The sequence below is a fragment of the Sarcophilus harrisii genome, chromosome 3 (genome assembly GCF_902635505.1).
Source record: "Sarcophilus harrisii chromosome 3, mSarHar1.11, whole genome shotgun sequence".
Lineage (NCBI taxonomy): Eukaryota > Metazoa > Chordata > Mammalia > Dasyuromorphia > Dasyuridae > Sarcophilus > Sarcophilus harrisii.
Genome location: NC_045428.1, coordinates 219,362,331 through 219,387,109, shown reverse-complemented (window position 1 = coordinate 219,387,109; position 24,779 = coordinate 219,362,331). Strand labels below are relative to the sequence as shown.

The window sequence follows — 24,779 nt, the reverse complement described above, 5'->3', positions numbered from 1 at the left end:
GATCTGTTCCTTCTGTCTGATGATGGTTGATATAAGGGATAAAGGTTTTATTAGGTGAAAGAGTTTGAACCAAGGGGAAAAAAGAATTAGAAAATATACAGAAGATAGCAGAAGGAAATTTAGAAAGAAACACAGACAAGGAGGCTGGTATTGGAGTTACTGTTATATTTATTATATACTTTAAAAAATAAGCTGTATATAACAGATTCATGGTTTCATATAGGATTCTCTTGTGGTTTTTCATTGTAAATTGTTGTGTCCTGCTTTCTAGAGCCCCCAAGTTGGGGTGACAAATTATACTATGCTTTCTAGAGTCCCCACACCAGGTTGGTTAAAACATGTTGTCTTAGTGAAGGAGTGATGAGGCGAGACTTCCAAGGATGGTTGAAATGTGGAATCTGTTTATTCTAAGGTCTTCCCCCTTTATATACCCTAATACCCTTATGTAACCAAAACAACACTGGGCATGTGCTAAGTATATACTTCACACATGAGACCATACAAACAACTTACTATTATATATAGTTTGCCATCTGGTATCACTCTGCTTCAATTACAACACAGGTAGTCACTACCCCCTGACTTCTCATGAAGGCCGAGAGCACTTAGGGCAGAAGGGAAGCCAAACCAGACATTGTCAGCAGGTTCCCTCTGGGCTGAAAGGTCTTATACCTCACCCAGAGTTCTTCTACTATCTGTGGCCCTCTACAGTAAATGGAAATAATTTTTGTTGATATTGGCCAAGTTCATAATAAAAAAATTAAAATAAAAAAAGAGTAATGATTTAAAATACCTAGAAATATATAATTGCCATTGTTATCTTAAATACTGTGAGATGAGACTTTTTCTAATATCCAACTGAGGTCCAACAGTATTAAAACTTTTAAAACTATAATCGATTCATCTTAGAATCAAACTAGTAATTTTTCAGGATACTTCAAGGTACCTGAAGGGCAGAACAATAGATGCAAACAAACAAAATCCCCAAAGGGATCAACTTTACATATGACTGAAATGAATGAAATAAAACAACATTATGGTATCAGAGCAGTCATTTAGTAAATAACTGACACCCTTGTACCTAAAAGAATAAACTCAAAACATAAACTTGTTAGAAGAGGGTTATTTGGAGCAAATTTATTTTTTTGTGGTTCAGTTTTTCACCTGCATCTGACTGATATCATTTGAGTTGTTTTTTTTGGGGGGGCGGGGGGGAGGGCAGGCGGGGGACGGGACAGGACAGGAGGGAGGCAAAAATACTGGAGTGGTTTGCCATTTCCTTATAATTCCTTCCTTTCCAGCTAATTTTACAAATGAGGAAACTGAGGCAAACAGGGTTAAGTGAATTACCTAGGGTCACACAGCTAGTAGGTAATAGCTAGTAATTTATAGGAAGTAAGCTGTTTATATAAACATTGTGCTAAGTGCTCTACAAATCTTATCTTATTTGATTATTTGCTGATTAAGTACAACCAGAAAAGATAATGCCCATAAAGAACTAATGGAATAAGAAAGCTTAAAGGTAGGAGAAATAATTTACTAAGATTCTGGCATTTTTCCTATCTTAGTTAGGAAAAGATGAATTTTATACCAAAGCCATCTTATTTGTTATTACTGTCTGCTAAAATGAACCATTTAAAATTTCATAGAAATTTATGAGGATGAATTTTTGAATGTTTATAGTTTTTTCATTACAGCAAATATAGTTATTATATACTTATAGCAGCTTTGATTTAAAAAAAAGGGGAAACGCTTCAAAAACATTAGATGTTTAATTACTGTTTCTCAACTACTACAACCTTTCAGAAAACCTAAATGTGCTTTTTTTCCTTTGTTGGAAATCATTAAACTCAAGGAATGAATCCATTTCCTTAGTTGTTTGATGACTATCAGGCAAAGTTTACAAATCCAAATTAAGGGGGAGGGTGGGATACATATTATCTGTTTTTCTGAATAATCTGATCTATAGTATAATCAAGTTTTCCTGAAATGTAAAGGAGTCAAAGGAATTTAGTAGATAACTGAATAGCCTTATAAATTCTACAACTCTATTACCCACTAACACTAATATTTGCCTCTAGAGGTATCCTCTGCTTTCCTTCTAGTTCCCTTTCTCATGTGCTATATTCCCAGTTCTCCTCATAGCTTCCCAATCCATCTATTACCATTAATAATAATGGTATTAATAATAATAAAATAGAGAAGAGGAAGAGAAAAAGGAGAGAGAGCATGAGAGAAAGAATCACAATCTCAAAACAAGAAACACAATCTTGTTTTTGAGTGGGGATCTGAGAGAGGGTAGGCAAAAGGATGGTGATGAAGATATGCCCTCATCATTTCCTAATTTTTATAAAATGTTTAGGTCCCTCCTCCACTTCTTCACCTAGTCCTAGTAAAAGACAAGTTTTCTGAAGGCAAGGTCTATGCAGTTCTTAACTTTGTAAGTCCAATGCTTAAGATTAGGATAGTGTAATATGCATAGTAAGAACAAAAAGAATGAAGAAAATAATAATTGAGCCTAGATAGGAAAATAATTGATAGGTTGAATGTTTAAGGAGGTAGAGGTAGAAATATTTTTTCAGTTCCCCTGAATGGTGAAATTGTGTTAACGTGAAAACATTGATTGCCATGGATGGCGAGGGAGGAAAAAAAGTTTAATATTATGTAAAATATAATGGCTGGATAGGCAAATTTGAGCTTTTCTTTATCATGATTCTTCTCCCAAGAAAAACAAACAAAATCCCCAAGATTTAAAAAGCTCAAAAATAACATAAATATTTATTTACAGAACAAAAAACAAGTGAAGCAGCACTCTGGATCTAACAAATTTCTAGAAAGTGATTCAACCAGTGTATTTTTTATCTATATAAAGCAACTCAGAATTAACAATCTGACATCCATTTGAAAGGTGAGCTTGCCATCATTGTTACTTCACATAGCAAAAACATATCTTAAATGAAAGGCAGAGTGGAGTAGCTAGTTTGGTATTTAGGCAACATTCCTTCAGAATGCTTAAAACACTGAGTAGTTACATATTATAATGAATACATTATTATATCGGAAAGAGTTTTCTATACTTGCCATAAGCTGAATTACTTATGATGACTTTTACATTGGCTGTCCCATTCTCAGGTATAACATCAACTTCCTGTACAGTTGCTTCTTTATAAAGCCAGCTATGAGTAAAAGATAACATTTTATGAAAATCATTAATACTTTTGATGTTATATGTCACCAACTTACATTTTACATTAAAAACTTTTGCCTTGAAAAAGAGCTGTTTTCCTATATTATAAAGCAGCAGTCATCAGAACCATTTGCTACTGGCTAAGAAATAGACTAGTTGATATGTGGAATAGGTTAGGTTCACAGGACAAAATAGTCAATAACTATAGCAATCTAATGTTTGACAAACCCCCAAATCCCAGTTTTTGGGATAAGAATTCACTGTTTGACAAAAACTGCTGGTAAAATTGGAAATTAGTATGGCAGAAACTAGGCATTGACCCACACTTAACACCGTATACCAAGATAAGGTCAAAATGGGTTCATGATCTAGGGATAAAGAATGATATTATAAATAAATTAGAAGAACATAGGAGAGTTTACCTCTAGATCTGTGGAGGAGGAAAGAATTTGTGACCAAAAAAGAACTAGAGATCATTATTGATCACAAAATAGGAAATTTTGATTAAATTAAAAAGTTTTTGTACAAACAAAACTAATGCAGACAAGTTTAGAAGGAAAGCAATAAACTGAGAAATAGTTTTATATTTAAATATTCTGATAAAGGCCTCATTTCCAAAATATATAGAGAATTGACTCAAATTTATAAGAAATGAAGCCCTTCTCCAATTGATAAATGGTCAAAGGATACGAACAGACAATTTTCAGATGAAGAAATTGAAACTATTTCTAATTATATGAAAAGGTGCTCCAAATCACTATTGATCAGAGAAATGCAAATTAAAACAACTCTGAGATACTACTCCACACCTCTCAGATTGACTAAAATGACAGGAAAAGATAATGATGAATGTTGAGGGGATGCGGAAAAATTTGGACACTAATGCATTATTGGTGGAACTGTGAATACATTCAACCATTCTGGAGAGCAATTTGGAACTATGCTCAAAAAGTTATCAAACTGTGATTACCTTTTGACCCAGCATTATTACTGGGCTTATAGCCCAAAGAGATTTTTTTTTTCCTGAGGCAATTGGGGTTAAGTGACTTGCCTAGGGTTACACATCCAAAGAGATCTTAAAGAAAGGAAAGGGACCCACCCATGCAAAAAATATTTGTGACAGCCCTTTTTGTAGTGGCAAGAAACTGGAAACTGAGTGAATGCCCATCAAGTGGAGAATGGCTGAATAAATTGTGGTATATGAATGTTATGGAGATCACTGTACATGGCATCAACAAGACTATATGATGATCAATTCTGATGGATGTGGCTCTCTTCAACAATGAATTGATTCAGATCAGTTCCAACTGTTAATGAAGAGAGCCATTTATACCCAGAGAGAGGACTGTGGAAACTGAGTGTGGACCACAACATCGCATTTTTACTCTTTCTGATGTTATTTGCTTGCATTTTTGTTTTCTTTCTCAGATTTTTTTTCTTTTTAGATCTGATTTTTCTTGTATAGCAAGGTAACTATGGATATATACATATATTGGATTTAACATATATTTTAATATGTATTGGAATACCTGCCATCTAGGGGAAGGGGTTGGCAGAAGGAGGGTAAACTCTAGAACAGAAGGTTTTGCAAGGGTCAGTGTTGAAAAATTACCCATGCATATGTTTTGTAAATAAAAATCTATAATAAAAAAAAAAAAAGAGAAAAAGAGCAGTTTTCCCCAGAATTCACATAGGAGGGGTTGTGTCTCACATTTCTTTTGTATTTCATTTGGTTCTATGCATGAAAATAATTTAAGAAACTATTTGTTGACTAAAGCCAGTTTATGTAAAAGTGCTTTGAAAACAGAAAATCTCTATGAAAATACATCATTATTATTATTATTATTTTTGCTGAGGCAATTGGGGTTAAGTGACTTGCCCAAGGTCACACAGCCAGGAAGTGTTAGGTGTCTGAGGTCAAATTTGAACTCAGGTCCTCCTGACTTCATGGCTGGTGCTCTATCTACAATTCCACTTAGCTGCCCTGAAAATATATTATTAAAAATATATAAATGATTTGGGAATCTTTAAAAAGAGCTGATACATATATTAGTTCATTTATTTATTAGATATGTTGGACACCTTTCCTCTAAAATCTCAGTCTCCAAGAAGTTTTTTCTTAAACGTAAGAAAATGTCATTTGCTTGAGCTAGAAATTGATCATTTGTAAAATCAATATTTAAAACATAAAGCTAGTTAAAAGTTGTAACTGGGGCAGCTGGATGGAACAGTGGATAGAGCACCAGCTGTGAAGTCAGGAGGACCCGACTTCAAATATGGCCTCAGACACGTAACACTTCCTAGCTGTGTAACCCCAATTGCCTCAGGGGGAAAAAAAAGTTCTAACTGTATATACTCAGGGAAAATAAGAAAAGCTACAGAGCTATAGTCTTTAAAATAGGTTAAATCAGAATGTTTACATTGGGATTATCTTTCCATAAAGTTTTAGAGGAAAAGTACTACACATGTCCATTTTTTACCCAGTGATGTATTTAAATACATCTTGAGAGATGATTATTATCTTTTTATAACACAGACAAAAATAAACATTCTGCAATTTTGGTTAATAAATAAAACAATGAAAAAACATTTCAGCATTTACTATATGATAAGCATAGTGCTAGGATAAAACGTCTTAATTTTATTCCAGTTCATATTTGAATGTGTGTGTGTATGTGCATGTGCACACTGAGGGGAACAGAATTGCAAGAGTTAGAATGGACCTTATAGGTCATTGACTGACTCCAGTCCTTCCCTAAATTAGGGAATATAATACTACCAGTATTGTACAATAATACCAGTAAGCCTTTGCTTAAAGTGTACTAATGAGAGGAAAGGAAGTTGTTATATTTTGGATAACTATAAATGTTAGAAAGTTGTTCTAACAACTTTCTTACAAGTCTATATTTAGTTATTTGATTCTTCTACTCATTCCATTCAAGAGTCTTAGATTCTGAGGTCCAGTATAATAAAACTAATTCTTTTACATGATAGCCTTTAAATTGTTTATTTAAATATGTCTTTATTTCTTCAGAGTATACTGTTTTTTGGGGCTAAATATTTCTAATTCTTTATAAGGCACAAAAGGTCCTTCATCTTTTCCTTTTTTTGGACCTTTCTCTAGTTAAACTGTGGTTCCTAAAATGAATGACAATGTCAGCTATAGTCTGAGGGCAGTACAATACAGTGGGAAGATCATCTACCTAAAACTGGTCATTATATATGTATTCCCTATTATTGTAAATTGTAAAATTAGTTCTCTCTACCCCTGATCTATTTATTGTTAATAAACTTTTATGTATCACAGGCCTTTTTTTCCTTGTATTACTTGCTTCTATATTCTGATACTCATGATGACCACATTCCTCCTAAAAAACACTATCCTTAACTACTCCCTCCAGTACCAGACACACCCTTTCTCATGCTGATTTTCTCATTCTGGAACAGGAGGAGGAGTAGACATGCTTCTAGATCTTCCCCCTGATGCCACTTAGTAACCAAAGGAGTCTTTTGAGGTTTACTCTGTCCAAATCAGGGATCTTTTTTTGTGTATGTGTCAAGAACTTCTCAAAATTAAATTTTCTGCTTCTAAGCTATTTTTTTTTCCCCTTTCACAAGCAGTGTAGTACCTAGATCATAGACTTGGTCTGCTCTAATACTTGCCCTTCTATCTGGGGGATGTCACAAGACATGCTGATGTTTCCTCAAACACTCTGGCCTTCCACTTCATTAATCTCCTCAAGTCCCCTGACTAATACCTTCACTTCATTTCAACTATATAAAAGAAAATCTAAATTCTTGATATTATCACTCAGCAAGTTTTTTACCTTATTATCAAGAACTCTGAAATTTCTCAATGTACTATCATAGATCATAATCTACTGTCCATCTGTCCTTATAACTTACTTCTCCTAAAACTATTATTTTGTCTCACTGGAATTTTTAACTTCTCTATTTCTCAATGCTCTGGTTTCACTTTATCATCTCTTCCTAATCATAACTCTATAGTTAACTAGTTCAAGTATAAACTATTTTCTACTCTTGAATCTTTTGCTCTATTACCTCCCAATGCCTTGCCAGAATCAAAGCCTGGAATGGCTCACCACCCCTTTTTTCTACTTTTACTAATATATTGCTTAAATAGCATGAGAAATTCAAAGTTGAAAAAATTAGCAGTACCCATCTAGCCTAAACCTTATTTGAAGAGTTTCCACTATAACATAACTGAAGTATCACAAAATCTATGTCCATTACAACTTTATACTCTAAAATCTCAACTAGATCCTCACTGTATCAAAATAATCCTTTTACTTTCTTCCATAATTAAATCTCACACTCCTCACATGGATTGTTTTATACTTTCTCTCCTCATTCATTTACAGTATACTCTCTCAGAAGAGAGAAAATAGGCCATTTATCATAAGCTCTCTATTCTCTATTATAAATCTTAAAACTTCTTGACTTTTTTCTACTGTTCTCTCTTCTATTCTCTTTAGCAACTGTCTTTTTTTCCCCTCTGACTCAACTGGGGTTAAGTAACTTGCCTAGGGGTATTATACAGCTAGGAAGTATTCAATGTCTGAGACCAAATTTGAACTCAGGTCCTCCTGACTTCAGGGCTGGTGCTCTATTTATTGTGCCATCTAGCTGCCCCCTCTTTTCTATTCTCTAATCACAAAAGGAAGGATTAGGTCTCTGGACATCATAAAGATTAATTCTATTTAAGTTCTTGATATTATCCCTGCCCATATCCTTCGGCAGTTTGTTCCCTCAATCATTCCCCCACCCTCTACTCTTCAAGAATTCCTATCAATTTGGTTTTTTTTCTGTTGCCTACAAACATGCCCAGTATTTCTTATCCTTAGAAGATTCTTCAATTGACCTATAGTTTCAGAGAGGTTATCAGTCCTAGATCTCTTCATCATTTCACAGCCAACATTACATTAAAGCTTGTCTACAGCAGTTGCCTTTCCATCACATCCTGTAAATCAATTGTCGTACTTGAGCATCTTGTTATGGGCCAGAACTCTACTTGAAACAAGGATTCTTACAAGATGTTAAGTCAGTAGAATTAATAAAACAATGGTTATCTAGTTTAGCATGGTGCTTAATAGTTCTCTAGTTTAGTATGATTGATTTAATTTTACAACAAATAATGGTTCCCTAGTGATATAATGATTGGTTTATACTTAGTATACTGTAAATGATCTAATTATAATAGAGTATATAAACTGGGACAAACTGAGCCAGGGTGGGACACGGAGACAGATTCATTCCTTCTCTGATCAGGCCCCTGTGGCTCTCCTTCTTCCTGCACTTTGGGAGAGACTGGTACAGATGGATTCAGAGACAGATTCATTTCATCGTCCACCTTTGTGGTGGCTGGAGGCTGGAGCACAAGCCCTTGGACTCAGAGATTCACTCATCTCACACCACCGTGGTGGCCTATCATCCTGCATTTCTCCATTGAGACCAAGGCCCGGGTGGGCTACAAGAAAGCTAGTTGGGCCCCAGGCAAGGAAACTAGACTTTGAAGGAGACAATAAAGAATTTGGACTTTACAGCTGGCTATTCTTCTGGTGATTACTCAACTGAAATGAAGGCTGGTCCAGAGAGACCTCCAGAAAACCAACCCAGAACACTACAGCATCTGACTTTACAACCTCAAAACTTGGCTGAAATGGTTACTAAAAATCAAATGGTCTTTCATCATTCCTGACTGCAACATTTGACAACATTGCTCAACCTCTCCTCCTAGAAACGACACTTCCTAGTTTTAGTGACAGTTTTTTCTATTTCTTTTCTCTCTTATTTTCCTTGGCCAGATTATCATTCAAGCCCATCTCCTCTATGTGGGTATACCCCAGGATTCTGTCCCTGGGTCCACTTCTATCTTTGTGATTTCATCAGCTTCCAAAGTTCAACTATTTTGTTTGCCCCCAGTTGTGAGATGTTTTTCTCTTCAATGGAAGATAATAGAGGGCAAAGCCTGTTTTGTTTTTGTTTCTGTATCCCCAGTAGTAGACACCACTTAAATGCTGTTTTGAGTGATTTTACAATACATTCTTGACTCCTACTGAGTTGCAGGTCTTTTTTATCTATTGATGCCTGCCCCATTGTTTATGAAATTGATTTAACTGAAATGTAAGACTTTTACATTTATTTCCAATAAAATTTATCTGATTAGAGCACGGTGTTCCAAGTCTGTCGAGATTTTTATGAAGTCTGTGATTGTCATCCAGTGTTTTAGCTATTCCTCCAAGTTTTCTGTTATATGGGTAAGAAGTATGAAATCTATGCCTTTATCCAACCTACTGATAATACTGTTAAAGAGCATAGAGCTTCTCTGGAGACCTCTTTCCTTAGAGGACACTGAATAATGAATGATTACAATTGGGTCCCTCCAACCCACTCTCCATTTCTGTACCTGACTTGTACAGTACATTTCACTTTCTAGGTTAATGTTAAATGTTTTTATCCTGAATGTAACTAGCCGATGTTCTGAAGTCTTGGCCTTCTAGATTACTACTTGTTAAATTTGTATATAAATCAATAACTTTGTTAATTTTCCCCCTAGATTGGGTCTGACTGGGTCAATTACCCTTTATCCAATTACACTTTCATTCACCCCTTTCCTACCAATTTTCTGTTACCTTCTATTTCCCATTCCAGATATTATTTCCTAGTCCATATGCTAGATTACTCTGCAAGGGTTTGAGATGCTGCTGTAGTTATGTTATGGCATCTGCCCTAGATTTCTTCAAGAATACAATTTTTAGGGGCAGCTAGGTACTTCAGTGGATAGAACACCAGCCCTGAAGTCAGGAGGACCTGAGTTGAAATCTTGTTCAGACACTTAAAACACTTCCTAACTGGAAAAGCAAGGGCAAAGTCACTTAATTCCAATTGCTTCAGCAAACCCCGCCCCCCCCCCCCCCCCCCCAAATAATTTTTAGACTTCAAAACTGAATTACTTTCAGGACATAAGAACTTTTCCTTTATTCTCAGGAAAATACAAAATCTGATTATAAAGCTTTTTAAGCAAGTTGTTTATTTTAGGTTTTATTAATCAAATTTTTTCTTTTTTGTAAGTCATGTTTTTAAATCAATCCAGTGATGACACTGTAGCAATTATTCTTTCAGTTAACTATGGTTACCTCTCTATTTACCTTAGCTGAGCTCCTTCCAGCTTTATATTAAGAGTGAGAAGTTTTTTTCCAGTTGCTTTCAAAACTGCACTTTCTATTTCTGCTTTCAGTTTCTCCAATCCATGCCCAAGCAGAGCAGAAATGGTTATAGCATTTGGTTCTGTAGATTCATAGCTGAAAAACAAAGAAGATTGGCAAGCATTGTTAAAGGTGTATGAAGAAGCAACCAAGCTAGGTTAATCAACTAATAAACATACATGTGAAGAAGGGAGTGAGACTGAAGATTAGCCTGGGAAACTGAAAAAATAATGAATACTAGTCATTCTACACTACCCTTGCCAAATGGAATTCTAAAAACCTCTATTTCTTTAACATCTTAAGAGTGAAAGAGCCTGGTCTACATGACTGAAAAAAAAAAACTAATCCATGGGAAAGCCATTATAGATACCATGTAGTACCTATATTATAACTAGCAGAGCTTTCTTTTCATGTATATAAACAATGGGGCAGGCATCAATAGGTAAAAAAGACTGCACTCAGTAGGAGTCAAGAATGTATTGTAAAATTACTCAAAAAAAGCATTTAAGTAGTGTCTACTAACTGGCAGTCACTACTGGGGATTCCTTCACCTCATGGAGGAACTGAAGATGAGAAAGTTTCAAGAAAAGAGGAGGGGTATACTAAATAGTCTGCCAAGGAAAATTTCAGCAAGAAGAGAAGGGTTTGGAAAAAATATAAGTTTAAAACACTGCATTTTTTCTCTTACCTTTCTACTAAGTCCACTTTGTTGTGAACTTCTATAATTGAATCTAGTAACTGATTTGGCAGATTCAGATTCTTTAGAACAGATAAAACGCTTGCTTTCTGGAGGTCAGTTTCAGGGTGACTTATGTCTCTCACATGGATTATAACATCCTATAAAATACATATGGTTACATAAGGACAGTTTCCATAATAAATCTCCAAGATCAATAAAACAGACATATGGTAATGTATTTTTCTATGAATAAAGGATTAGTTCTCTATCTCAAAAGGTCACAATGATTAGATCTCACTTTGAATATCTATAGTACTAAAAGGGATTTAAAGACATCATATGACTTGTTCCTGCAAGCCTGAATCAAAAAAGTTACTTGTAAAACAAAGCTAAAACTTTCATTCCTTTAATGAAGAAATAGGGTACTATGAGAACGTAAAATCTCATGTATTATTAGACAAGCTGTTTACCGAACTGGTTTTTCCCCTTCCTTTTAAAATTTTTGTTAAAAGAGATAGCTTTCTGAGTAAGAGAAGAGAGGAAGAATATATTTGCAAATGAGGCAAGTTGGTGTCATAGTGGATAGCTCTGGGCCTGGAGTAAGGAAGACTTGAGTTCAAATATGGCCTCAGATACATACTAGTTATGTGACCTTGGACAAGTCATTTAACCTCTATTTGTTTCAGTTTCCTCAACTGTAAAATGTGGGTGATAATAGCATTTATCTGGCAGTGCTGTTGTGAGACTCACATGAGATCATATTTATAAAGTAGGTAATACAATATGTGGCACATAGGAGGTACTATATAAATGCTAATATTAGAAGATATAAAAACACAAATATATGAAATTAAGATAAATAAAACAAAGCCAGACATAGTAGAAATTCAGATAATACTGGAAGAACATGGAGAACAAAAGCATATTTTTTTTTGGTTAAATCATTAATCTTGTTAAATATCAAGGGTTTTAGAGAAGATTTTATTCCTTTTAATTTCTTTGACATTTTTGATTAAGTTTGTGGTGATTTTTAAAGTTATTTATTCATTCCAGTTTTAACAAATATAACATTTAGAACCCTTTATAACTGACAATTTGATCGGATATTCCTGGCATTCACTTAAAATGTGCCAAGCACCATGCAATTAACACCTCATTTGATTCTTCAACAACCCTGTTAGATAAGTGCTATTATTATCCCCATTTTATAGATGAGGAAACTGAGGCAATCAAGTTAGGAGACTTATCCACACTGTTAGTAAGTATCTGAGGCTGAATGTGAACTCAAGTTTTCCTGACTTCAGGCCTAGAATATGATCAATTGAGTCACCTAACTGCTGGAGATACATGCTTACAAAATTTACTAACTAAAAAAAAAAAAAAAAAAAAAAAAAAAAAAAAAAAAAAAAAAAAAAAAAAAAAAAGAAGAAGAAGAAGAAGAAGAAGAAGAAGAAGAAGAAAACTTTCATTGCTTGGCAATTTTTATATTAACCTACTGAGTGAGCTACATCTTCAAGTGTAGCTGAAAAGGACTCAATGAGATCATGAGGAAGTTGAGAGAGGAATCCAATGGTGTCTACATAAACAACAGTCATATGGGAAGGCAAAGATCCAGAATGCGCTGTAATATCCAGAGTAGCAAACAATTGATCACGAGGCTGAATTGCTGCATCCCCAGTCAGAGCTTTGATTAAAGTAGTTTTTCCTAAAAGAGCAGTCAAAATCAATTATTTTAACACAATCAAAAATTTTAATTTGTGAGCTAAAATTATAATTTTATTAACTATGTTTATAATTTTGTATATTTGGAATAGATGATACAGATATTGAGATGGGTCCAAAGTTGAACAGAAGGACCAGAGGAGGTTGGATAGCCCTGAAGAAAAAAACAAGACTTTTTTATTGATGCAAATTTTCACATGAAAGCAAGGTCCTACTTTTCAATAGCAATATTTTATCCATGTTGCTAAAATTTTAAATGACTGTCATGCAGAGGGCAATGGGAAGTAAATGTTACATGTAAGGTGGCTAAAAGATATATTCAATGATGAAGTCTAAAAAGCAGGAGTGAAAGATCTCATCAAGAAATATTATGAGGGAGAGAAGATGGGCTGATTGTTTGAAGAGTGAGGGTTAATGATTGGCAAAGAGTCAGGCTGGTCAACTGGCACCTTTAAAATGTTAGGAAAACTCCATGATGTTGGGTGGCAAACTTATGGGAAGACATAGACAAGAATCATGCAGGATAGGCAGGTATAGGCAATTTGTGATCTGCATCTTTTTTTTTTTTTATGATAATTCTATTTTCCTCATTTCAAGTTTGTGAACTAGAATGGTATTAATAAAAACAAAATATTAAGCTACATTAAGTTTCCATTTAAATTAATTTTTTCTATGGCAAAAGAAGCATTGGGGTTGTTTTCAATAATATAGACAACACTACATTAATGTATAGTTTCATGCCTTGTTCCACCCTAGTTAAAAGGAAAAAAAGATGATTAATTCCTATATGGATCTCAAAACTTGCACAAAGATGTTATAGTAGTTATGGGATAGAGGGGTAGGTCAACTATTTAGACATTTGTTAAAGATCTCTTTCTGTTACAAATACAGCTCTGATAACTTTTTGACTTGCTTTACTGGAAATCTCATCTTTCAGAAAGGGAGTAATGAGGGAAACTTCTATTCTGAACTTAATTCTGCATAGTATAGATGAAGTAGTTGGTATTGGTAATTATCTTTCACCTTTTTCGACTTGATTCAGATCTGTGATTTCATTAGTATATGAAATTTCTAGTGAACAAACTGCCTCTACCAATGCAAATCAGCAATTGTATTACAATTTATATAGTCTTAAAGCATCACTGGAAACATTAAGAACCTAATTATTTGCTCAGGACACCCTATTAGTATATGACAGAGGCGAATTTAAATCCAGATCTTTCTGACTTGGCTCTCTAGCTGTTATATCTTGCTGCTTCTCTTCCATAAAGCAATTTAAAGTATGCTGCCCCTAGGTGTATAGTAAATCATAGCCTTCCCTGTGTTCTCTTTTCTTCCTCTGTAAAATAAGGAGCTTACACTTCATAATCTTTAGGGTCCTTTGTGCCTCTATAATTTCATTTTTTCCTACTTACTAAAATATTATTCTCATAAGAATAAAAAAAAAAAATTGACAATATTGTGTATTTGCATAAGGCACTGAGCAACTATTTCTCCCCCAAGCTTACAAACTGATAGGACAATAAAGATCCATACAAACATTAATGGGGTACTTTGCATTAAAAGGCAATGATATTTTATATAGCTGGCATATTGTACTGTGTGGTAGCAATGAGAAGAAGCCATGGTAGCTGTTTAAATAGGGAAGAGTAGGGAAGTGACCACAAAAGGCTCTATTACTGGAACTACTGACTGCTGATACTCTTTGAATAGTATTCAGTTACCTTGAAATTACAGATTTAACTTCGGGCTCCTAGATGAAGATAAGTTATTAAGAAATGTTAATTACTTAATATTTCTGAGCTGGAGTAAGCCAAATCACATTGTTTAAAATGTACCAAAGATGGAAGTATAGTCAGGCAACAAAAGGCTAATTAAAAATTGCGATAGAGATGTCGGCTTTCAGAATGAAATGAACCTGTTAAAGGATGTCAAGAGCATAAAGTTAAAGACAATAAAAAGCTGTTACTGTTTTTAAAAAAGTTAAATTGGTAAACATGGATCCACACTTAACACTGTATACCAAGATAAGATCAAAATGGGTCCATGATTTAGGCATAAAGAGCAAGATTATAAATAAATTAAAGGAAATAGGATAGTTTACCTCTCAGACTTGTGGAGGAGGAAGAAATTTGTGACCAAAGACAAACTAGAGATCATTATTGACCACAAAATAGAAAATTTTGATTATATGAAATTTAAAAGCCTTTGTACAAACAAAACTAATGCAAACAGGATTAGAAGGGAAGTAACAAACAGGGAAAACATTTTCACAGTTAAAGGTTCTGATAAAGGCCTCATTTCCAAAATACATAAAGAATTGACTCTAATTTATAAGAAATCAAGCCATTCTCCAATTGATAAATGGTCAAAGGATATGAACAGACAATTTTTAGATGATGAAATTGAAACTATTTCCACTCATATTAAAGTGTTCCAAATCACTATTGATCAGAGAAATGCAAATTAAGACAACTCAGATATACCACTACACACCTGTCAGATTGGCTAAGATGACAGGAAAAAATAATGATGAATGTTGGAGGGGAAGCGGGAAAACTGGGACACTGATGGTGGAGTTGTGAACGAATCCAACCATTCTGGAGAGCAATCTGGAATTATGCCCCAAAAGTTATCAAACTGTGCATACCCTTTGATCCAGCAGTGCTACTACTGGGCTTATACCCCAAAGAGATACTAAAGAAGGGAAAGGGACCTGTATGTGCCAAAATGTTTGTGGCAGCCCTTTTTGTAGTGGCTAGAAACTGGAAAATGAATGGATGCCCATCAATTGGAGCATGGTTGGGTAAATTGTGGTATATGAATGTTATGGAATATTATTGTTCTGTAAGTAATGACCAGCAGGATGAATACGGAGAGGCTTGGAAGGACTTACAAGAACTGATGCTAAGTGAAATGAGCAGAAGCAGGAGATCATTATATACCTCAACGATACTGTATGAGGATGTATTCTGATGGAAGTGGAATTCTTTGACAAAGAGAAGATCTAACTCAGTTTCAATTGATCAATGATGGATAGAACACAGGGTAATGAATGTAAACTGTTTGCATTTTTGTTTTTCTTCCTGGGTTATTTTTACTTTCTGAATCCAATTCTTCCTGTGTAACAAGAGAACTGTTCGGTTCTGCACACATATATTGTATCTAGGATATACTGTGACATATTTAACATGTATAGGACTGCTTGCCATCTGGGGGAGAGGGTGGAGGAAGGGAGGGGGAAAAGTCGGAACAGAAGCGAGTGCAAGGGATAATATTGTAAAAAATTACCCAGGCATGGGTTCTGTCAATAAAAAATTATAATAATAAAAAAAAAAAGTTAAATTGGAAGAAAAAGGCAGTTCAAAGAAGAGTTGGGACCCTTTTTTAGGGAGGATGGAACAAAAGAGGGACTCAAATCTTGTTTGTTTTTTTTCTCTTCTGTAAAGTGATCTTTACATAGGCAATGAAAGAACAAAATTGACTTATTAGAGGTAATGCTCCAGAAAATAAAGAGAGAATAAATGGGCATATTTTGCCCTTGAGGGATTCAAACTGAAGTGGGTTGGGGTCCCTTTAAGAAACTGTATTTCCTATTGATCTGTGATTCCTTTCAGATTCCCAGCCCCTCTTGGCTGAGGCATATCCTCCACAGACAAGTTAAGTTGTCTTTCCAGGATGCCAGAGCCTATGATTCAATTACAAATCCTGGTCAAAAAGCATTTCTTTGAATTCCAATAGGAGATTAAGGCTTGTCCCAGCCCCCAGTAGGACTGAGCCAACTTGGGCTCTCCCCCACCTCCACTGGTTCTCATCTGCTTCGGTTGTCCCAGCCCCCACAAGGCACCCAATATGATAAGCTTCCATCAACTAAAGTCTTTGCAGATGGACCTCGGTAGCTCACTCAGCTGCCAGGACTTTCTGTCCACTGAGAACTCCATTCTCTGGGCAAAACTCCATTTTCCATAGATCTGCCACTATAGAAGTCAGTCTCTGGTCAAACTGATTTCTATCTAACAATAAACTTTTATTTTGCAACTAATATTAGGTAATGAGTGAATTCTTTTACTCCTAAAACCTGCAGCTGATTTAAAGGGGATTCTTAATAACTCTCTTATAGCCACTAACCTCTAGTAGACCACTCAAACAGCATCAAAGCTACCTTGCTGAGAAGAACTACATGTTTGAGCTCTGAAAGTACAGGAAAATACTAAGTTAGAATTAGAAAGACCTACATGAGGTTCTGCCTCAGTTTGTGTGGCTACAATATACTTGTTTAACTTACATGTTTCAATTTTCTTATTTGCAAGATAAAGGGGTTGGACTTGAAGACCTCTAGGATCTAAATCTGTAATCTTGTGATAATTGTTTTTATTCTTTCTTTTTAATACAAGCAAGCAAGCATTTGGCCTCTTTTTTAGGCTAAGGGTACACTTAACTATGCTTTCAAAACGTAGATGAAACAGAAATTTAGTCCTATAAATTATTCTTCATTTGCTATATAAAAAACATTAATTATAGAAGTTTTACATAAATTTAAGAACATAATTAATCTTTAAAAAGACTATAAAATCTTATTAATTCAAAAGATGGCTTTGTCCTTCTAGTAAATGTTCTACTTAAATACCAGTAATCCTAAAGTTTCAAAACAGAAGACATCCATAAAAAGTAATATTCAGAAGTGGCTATTTAAATGATAGGCAGAGAGTAAATAGATGGTTAAGGAATATTTGATTGTTGTTAATTTGCTCCAAATAGAATTGAGGAGTTTGAGTTTATTCTTTATAGCAAAATATGTGTTGGCTCTTAATAAATATTCTCAATCTTCTAATGTTTCTACATAGAATATCTTAAAGTTTATCCAAGGAAGCATTAAAAAAAAAAAAAAAAAAAACCACCTAAAAACAAATGAAAAATCCTATGCATATTAGACTTTCTTCTTACCACAATTTGTGTATCCCATTATAGAAATAATGGGAAGTTCACGCTTTTTACGTTGACTTCTGAGAAGATGTCTTCTTTTCTTAAGTTTCTCCAGGGCTTTCTTAATTTTTATTTCTTTTTCTTTTAAGACCCGCTGCTGTATTTGCAGGAATGTTTCTCCTAAAAAGCAAAGTTTGGTTTTGTTTTTTTAGTAAGAATAGGATTAAAGTAGAAAAAAAAAGTTTTTATTAAAGGTCTTTATAAAGAAAAAAACATAAAATCAGCATATCCCTTTCTAAATTATTAATTCACAGTAACCAAGAGGTCATTATTGTTTTTCTTATATAGCCTCTAGTACCTTTCTGCTCTAAAAGAATTTGAAAAAAAGTCACCCATAGCTCAGAGAAATATTTTCAGTGCAATACACATGCCAGGTATTTGACAAAACTGTACTTTGTTAGTGAGCAATATGTTTGGGGGATATATAAGACATATAAGAGATGATGTGATTCTGATTTATCTTTTTCCAATTTTGAATGTATTCTAAACTCACAATGTTACAATGTCAGGTGTATTCCAAATATATTTATTTGTTCACTAAATACTTTTGCTGCTGGCTTCATTTGTAGCCACAGATAGCCTAAAGTATTTTGTTTTACCTGATCCCATGATATAGCGGGAGCCACCACCTTGCTGATCTAAATGAGCAACTTCATTTTTCAGATTTGACCTGGTATTGAAATAGGAGTGAAATTGTTTTAAAATACTTAGCAAGTTTACCTACTGATCACAGAAATACGAATTTCATAATATGAAGTATAAAAATTTTAGTCAAAAGGCAGAATAATCTAAATATGAAAGTGACAAAAAATGGAAGCCACTCAAACAGCTTAAACATGTCTCTAAATATGAAAAATAATCAAACATCATTTTGAGCTAACTATGCCAAAGTCTTTGTCAAAAAAATGAAACTGATCATATTTTAAAAGTTAGGAAACGAGTTGTTATTGATGGCAGTATTAAATTATATATAGTCAGACTACCAACTTGTTAAAGCAAAGAACAGAATTAGCATTAAACTAGAAGAAATTATATTGAGAAAAAGCAAAGGTGTGTGACTGAAATAATTAAATCCTGATCTATGTAAAGAAGTTATCAATAATGAAAGAAGTTTAATGGATAGTAAACTGTAATAATTTTATATAGAAGTTTAAAAAAACAATCATAAATCAATTATCGCAACAAGGAGACTAAAAAAGCCTAAAAGCAGTTTTCTTATCAAATACTTGAGTTACTTGCCAAATAGAGAGAGCCAAAGTTACTTACAATTTCGAATATGAACTTTTTGGTAAAACTTTAACAAAGAAACTCTTCAAAATAGTATTATGAACAAAACTGTCTCAGAAAGAAGCTGTTAATACATAAAACTCAGTTAAACAAAGTTCAGGAAGAGATCCCATCACACAGTCATCTATAAGATGCGCATTTAAGCATGAAAGTGGAAGTAGGACTACAAAAGAAGAAAAATGGAGAAGATCTGCAAAGTTTTTTTTTTTTTTAAATACTTAATTTTTCATTATTATAGATAGTAAAAACTACACTTGGGTTTTAAAATTAGTCTTAGATGTGCTTAAAGAAAAATGACACTAACCAGAACAAAGAGAGAAATAGTAAGCAACCAACATACAAAGAAAATATTCATGTAAGAATTAGAGTTTGCTTACTATTTTAAAGACTTATTTTCTCACACGAAGTCTTATTCATATATCAAAATCTTTCAAGATTCTTTGAAAAACATAACAATAGAGAAACCCTTATTCAATGATCCATCACGTAAAGCATTAAAGAAGTTGAGAAAGTCCCTGTTCTCAAGATATAAAAGTTCAGTACAGTGTAGGGTTGATGGAAAGACCTATAAATTGAAGAGGAAGACAACATGATCCAGAGGTCCTTAGATTAAAATCTTAAGGTTATACCTACAAAATATAGAACAAAACTGTTTTTAAAGAACTAAAAATGAATCTTGAACAGAGGATAATAGCTGTACTTTATCTAAAAAATAAGAAATAGATTATAGAAGAAAGACTGGTCACATGGTGAGGGTGAGAGATACTAGATGGACTACTTGAGAGATCCTTTGATGATTTTGTTGTCAGGAGACAGTAAGGAAAATCTTCAAGGTGTTGTAATGAATTTAAGGGCAAGACTTGCACAGGATGCAAAGAAAGTCCAAATCAATGTTATCTCAGATCCACTTATATATCTGAGTTATGTAAAGGAATTTAATACGGTATTCTTAATCACAAGATTTATAGCAAATTTTTATCATTTGCCATTGATTTTCTTTAATATTTCTTTAAGGATCTGTCATTTTCTTATGTGAAAATGTGTTTATATTTAACCTATACTGGATTGCTTGCTCTCTTGGGGAAGGCAAGGGAAAGGAAGAAGAAAAACTGGAACAAAAAGTTTTGCAGAGATGAATGTTGAAAACTATCTTTGCATGTATTTGAAAGAATACTATTAAAAATAAGAAAATATGTTTAATATCATTGTACTTGTATAACCAATACCAGATTGACTGCCATTTTGGGGAGAGGAGAATAAAAATGAAAATCATAATCTTATAAAAGTAAATGTCGGGGCAGCTAGGTGGCACAGTGGATAGAGCACCAGCCCTGAAGTCAAGAGGATCTGAGTTCAAATCTGATTTCAGACATTTAACACTTCCTAGCTGTGTGACCTTGGGCAAGTCATTTAACCCCAATTGCCTGGGGGGGGGAGAGAAGTAAATGTCAAAAAAAAAAAATTTTTTTTTAAAGGATGTCATTTTGCTGGTATGGGTCTTTCTACCACTGATGAAGACTAAAACCATGCTGTAACAAAACTTGTGTTTTGTTGTATAGCTTTTGAAAACCAAGATAACCATCCATAAATGAAGCACTGGCATGGATATCTGCTCTCATTAAGATGATTTTTAGTGAAAACGTAATGATTCTACTTCGTAAAATAATTTTGGTAGTGAAATGTTAACACAAACATATTAAAGCAAAAAAAAAAAAAAAAATGAAAGACTCTCTCAGGATGGACATTTTACTTTTGAAGAAGAAGGAACATTTTTACTTAGTTTTGCTTAAGGGAGATGCAAATGATGACATGATAAAGGTTTTGTTTAGAGGGCCATTATATGGAAGTACCTGAGAAGTGGAATTTCAGCCAAAGCAATCTGAAGTTTAGCTTCCTTAGTCTTAGCATTGCAGCGGAAAATATGAAGAACAATTGTGAACCGGTCAAATACTTCTACTCCCCAGGCAGCTTCAAGTTCTTTCTTTAAGAAAACAAAAAACAAAAAGACATGGAAAAAAAAAAAGTGAGAGGTAGAAGGATATATACCACATAATTAAAAAGGCCACAAAATTCTTTCTGAACATAGATGGGGAAAAGAACTCCAAATAGAACTATTACTTAAGACTCCCCAAAACCTTGTGGTAATAAATAAGGGGAGTTAAATGAAAGGTAAGTTTATCAATTATAAATAGAAATTATATATTTTGCTTTCCCTATATATGGATGATCACTAGCTATACTGTAATCTAGAGATTCCTCAATATATACAATTATAGGGAAAAAAAGTGCTATCTTCTTGATTCAAAGAGCTGACAGTTATATAGCTGATACTGAAGAAAGCAGCTTGGGCTAGATCTAAAAGCATTATTTTATTTTAACTTCACTTCTTCAAAGTTTATACTTTGTAAGTTTACACTTACACGTTAACACTTACTAGGTTTTAAATTTATTCCATGTTTTACTTCAAGGTATCCCTCTAAATATCATACCTTTGTTAATGGACTCATTCTTTCTACATTCAGGAAGACAGAAGTTATTTGTGGTGATCCTCTAATTTTTTCTAAGGAAAAAAGAAAATCAAATAAATCACAGAACTTGCACTCTGGGATTACAGTATATTACAGAAAAGATCTCATTCTAGCACTTTGGAAACTTATTTTCTTAATATATAAATTATAACATCAACAAACTGCTATAGTGGCTAAATGGAAACAAGATAAAGTAGTGAAGCAGTCACAATTAGTATTGATGTAATGCTTTATGGTTTACAAAGTTCTTTACATACATTATGGCATCTATTCCTCACAACAATTTTGTATTATAAATACCTCATGATGGGGAGGGGAGGAGGAGAAAGGGGAGAAGGTAAAAAGAGGAAAGAAGGAAGTAAATCTAATTTTGAATAAGGTAAGTGTCTTGATTTTAAAGTCTGTGTCTTTTCTACCACAGGACAACTGCCCAGTGTAGGAAAGTTTCTATAGAGAAAGTGAACTTGTATTTAGAGGGAATATTATAGAAATAAATATAATGGAAATAAATGTTGTTTTAGATCTGGGGGGAAAGATATGCTGAATCAGGTTAAATAGAAGAGCTCTTCTGAGCAGAGAGAAACAGGATAGTGATAAAAAAAAAAAGAGGAAGATGGGATAGAGTGATGTAGATTTTGAATTTAAGGTAAGTTGACTAAAGGATGGATATTTTTGATTGATTCCATTTCTGAGGAAAAGCTATGATTAAAGAGGTTAAACTTCAGATAGTTTTGGCTGACATGACACTTTTCATGTATTCCTTTGAGATATTAAAAATATATGATAAACATGTAATCAAATCTTTGTTAATAATTTACAGAGTAACAATCTGAGGCTTCTATTTTAAATTAGAATTGTATCAGGCTATATATAGGAAAAGGCTAATGACATAATCACATTCATGTATCACTTTTATCTTCTAATGTACTTTTATACCAGTCCTTTGAAGCTGGTTTCAATCCTAGACCAAATTTTGCATTATATGATGATAATCAACAATTATTTTTGACTTTTCATAATCATAGTTGAAGGAAACACAAGAGTAAAGATTAGTATTGCACAATGATTCCAATCTTAAAATACTGCATAAAATGCAATATCAATGCTTCCTAATCCCACTCACCTGTCAGAAGTTCAAAATTCCCCTTGCCAAACACCAGCTTCTTGTCTGGGGTTTTTGTTGATACGATCATTGTCTCTTCCACTGACCAGTTCAGCAGGGTATGCACTAGAGTTTTTGCCTCAGCCACCTGAAGTTCGGCTTTGTGGAAAAAATCAAGGTCCTAGTAAATCAGATTATCTTAGTCCATGAAATCAGGACATGAGTGAAACCAGAATGGGATTGGCGTCCTAATTAATATTTTCTTTCAGAAAAGAGGTGTCATTTTATTTGCCTATCTCTACCTGAATGTTCACAGTGTAATTTTAAATTCTACTTCAATCAGCCTTTTGGGGAAATTCATTTTCCTTTGGAACAGTAGTTAGGTAGACTTTCTTTTATCATGACTTTTATTGCATTATGATGTGAAAAGGATGCGTATAATATTTCTGCCTTTCTGCGTTTGATTGTGAGGTTTGTATGCCCTAATACATGGCCATCTTTTTGTGTAGATGCCATATAACATCGAGAAAAAGATTTTTTTTTTCCTATTCCCATTCAATTTCTCCAGAGGCCTATCATACCTAATGTTTCCAAAATTCTAGTCTTATGTCAAACTAAAAATTGTCTCTAACTTTTTTATTCCCCTGTTATCTTCTACCAGCTGCTTGTCCTTCAAGACCATAAACTATGTCCAAGAGAACTTAACAGGTGAGGATATCTCACTGTGTCCCAGATGTTCTAATTTGTGAATGCTAACAAGGCCCACAGATAGTTTCTAGTTTTACTTCATTTTATTCTCCAGTCACCTTCTGGGCAACCAGGCGCTTCTCTTCTCATTTTGAACCCTTGAAATATGTTTTTTGAACTGAAGAAGTTTATACTTGAAGGACGGGTTAAAGAGGGAGAGGGAAATACATATATAAAATAAATAAACAAGGCCATTTTGAGGGGGAGAGAGCATTAATAAATGGGAAGGGGTAGGAATTAGTGAAGCCTTCATGGAATAGATGAGTTTGGAACTAAGATAACTAAAGGCTGAAGCGGGAAGGGGGTATGAGGATGGAAAGAATACAATTCTTTGCAGGTGACACAGTGTAGGTGAATGGATAGAGGTAGGAAATGGAATTCGGCATCTGGAGAACAGCTAGTCCAGTAGAGAGGGTCACTAGTTAATTAGCACCGTGGTTGGCGCTTAATAAAGATTTATCGAATTGAAGTATGGATCCTGATGATGAGTGCCTTCTTAAGATCCCTACCTCCACTTCCATTAATACACTGTCTTCCCCTATTAGCTTGTAAATCGTTGCAGGGCGGGGGTTGTCTCCTTCCTGTCTTTGTGTTCCCAGATCTTAACACAGTGCCAGGCACATAGTAGGCATTTTAAAAAAAACTGCATCCTGAGGATCAGTATCGCTTCCCTTGCACATATTTATAAACGGGGAATTAAAAAACAAAAACAGTATTCGCTCTCCTGCTCCCTCCTTTCCATATTTCAGGAAATTTTATGGGGGTGGGAGGCAGGGAAAAAATGATTTACACTGATAAATCCCGACTAACTTGACAAGCTGGCCCAGAGCAAAGACGAGAGAGAAAACTGGGATGCACCGAGGCCCCTCCCCTTCTTCCAAGTCTGCCTCCCGGTTACAAGCCCCGCCCCCAAGCCTGTCACTTACCTCGGGTCAGAGTCTGTTTTTTCGCTCCCCATTTGACATCCGGGTGAAGCAAAAACACACGCTGGGCCCCCTGGGGCAGCAAAGGCTCCCGCTCCAGCAACAGCTCTTCAACCTCTTCATCTTCCACTCCTGTTTCATCCTCTTCCTCGCCTTCCTCTTTCCAGCCTTTCCTGGCAATCGCCTCTCCTCCAGACCCAGAAAGCAGCCTGCTCTTGTCCGGGTTCTTGCCGCCGAAGGTGGAGAGCGCGCGGACGCAGCGATCCTGGGGGGCTGGCGCCAATACTTCTCGGAAGCTACAGGCCGCACGGAGCAGCGGTAGTCCGCGGCGGACGGCGGCCCGGAGGGTCCACATCACACAGCTTCGCTCTCGTCAGCGGCCCCACCGCCGTTCA

General features: G+C 34.7%; 1 protein-coding gene across 1 annotated transcript; it reads right to left on the bottom strand.

Annotated features, from left to right (window-relative positions):
* Nucleotides 1-1,698: 1,698 nt before the first annotated feature.
* On the bottom strand, nucleotides 1,699-24,774 carry GTPBP6 (GTP binding protein 6 (putative)). Its single transcript, XM_003765615.4, has 10 exons — nucleotides 24,388-24,774; nucleotides 22,736-22,873; nucleotides 21,574-21,644; nucleotides 20,935-21,065; nucleotides 18,397-18,467; nucleotides 17,759-17,917; nucleotides 12,589-12,797; nucleotides 11,102-11,250; nucleotides 10,357-10,509; nucleotides 1,699-3,176 (listed from the first exon to the last, which is right to left on the bottom strand). The coding sequence occupies exons 1-10, from the start codon at nucleotides 24,737-24,739 to the stop codon at nucleotides 3,053-3,055; spliced, it is 1,557 nt and encodes a 518-aa protein (XP_003765663.1). The 5' UTR covers nucleotides 24,740-24,774; the 3' UTR covers nucleotides 1,699-3,052.
* Between the last annotated feature and the right edge of the window lie 5 nt (nucleotides 24,775-24,779).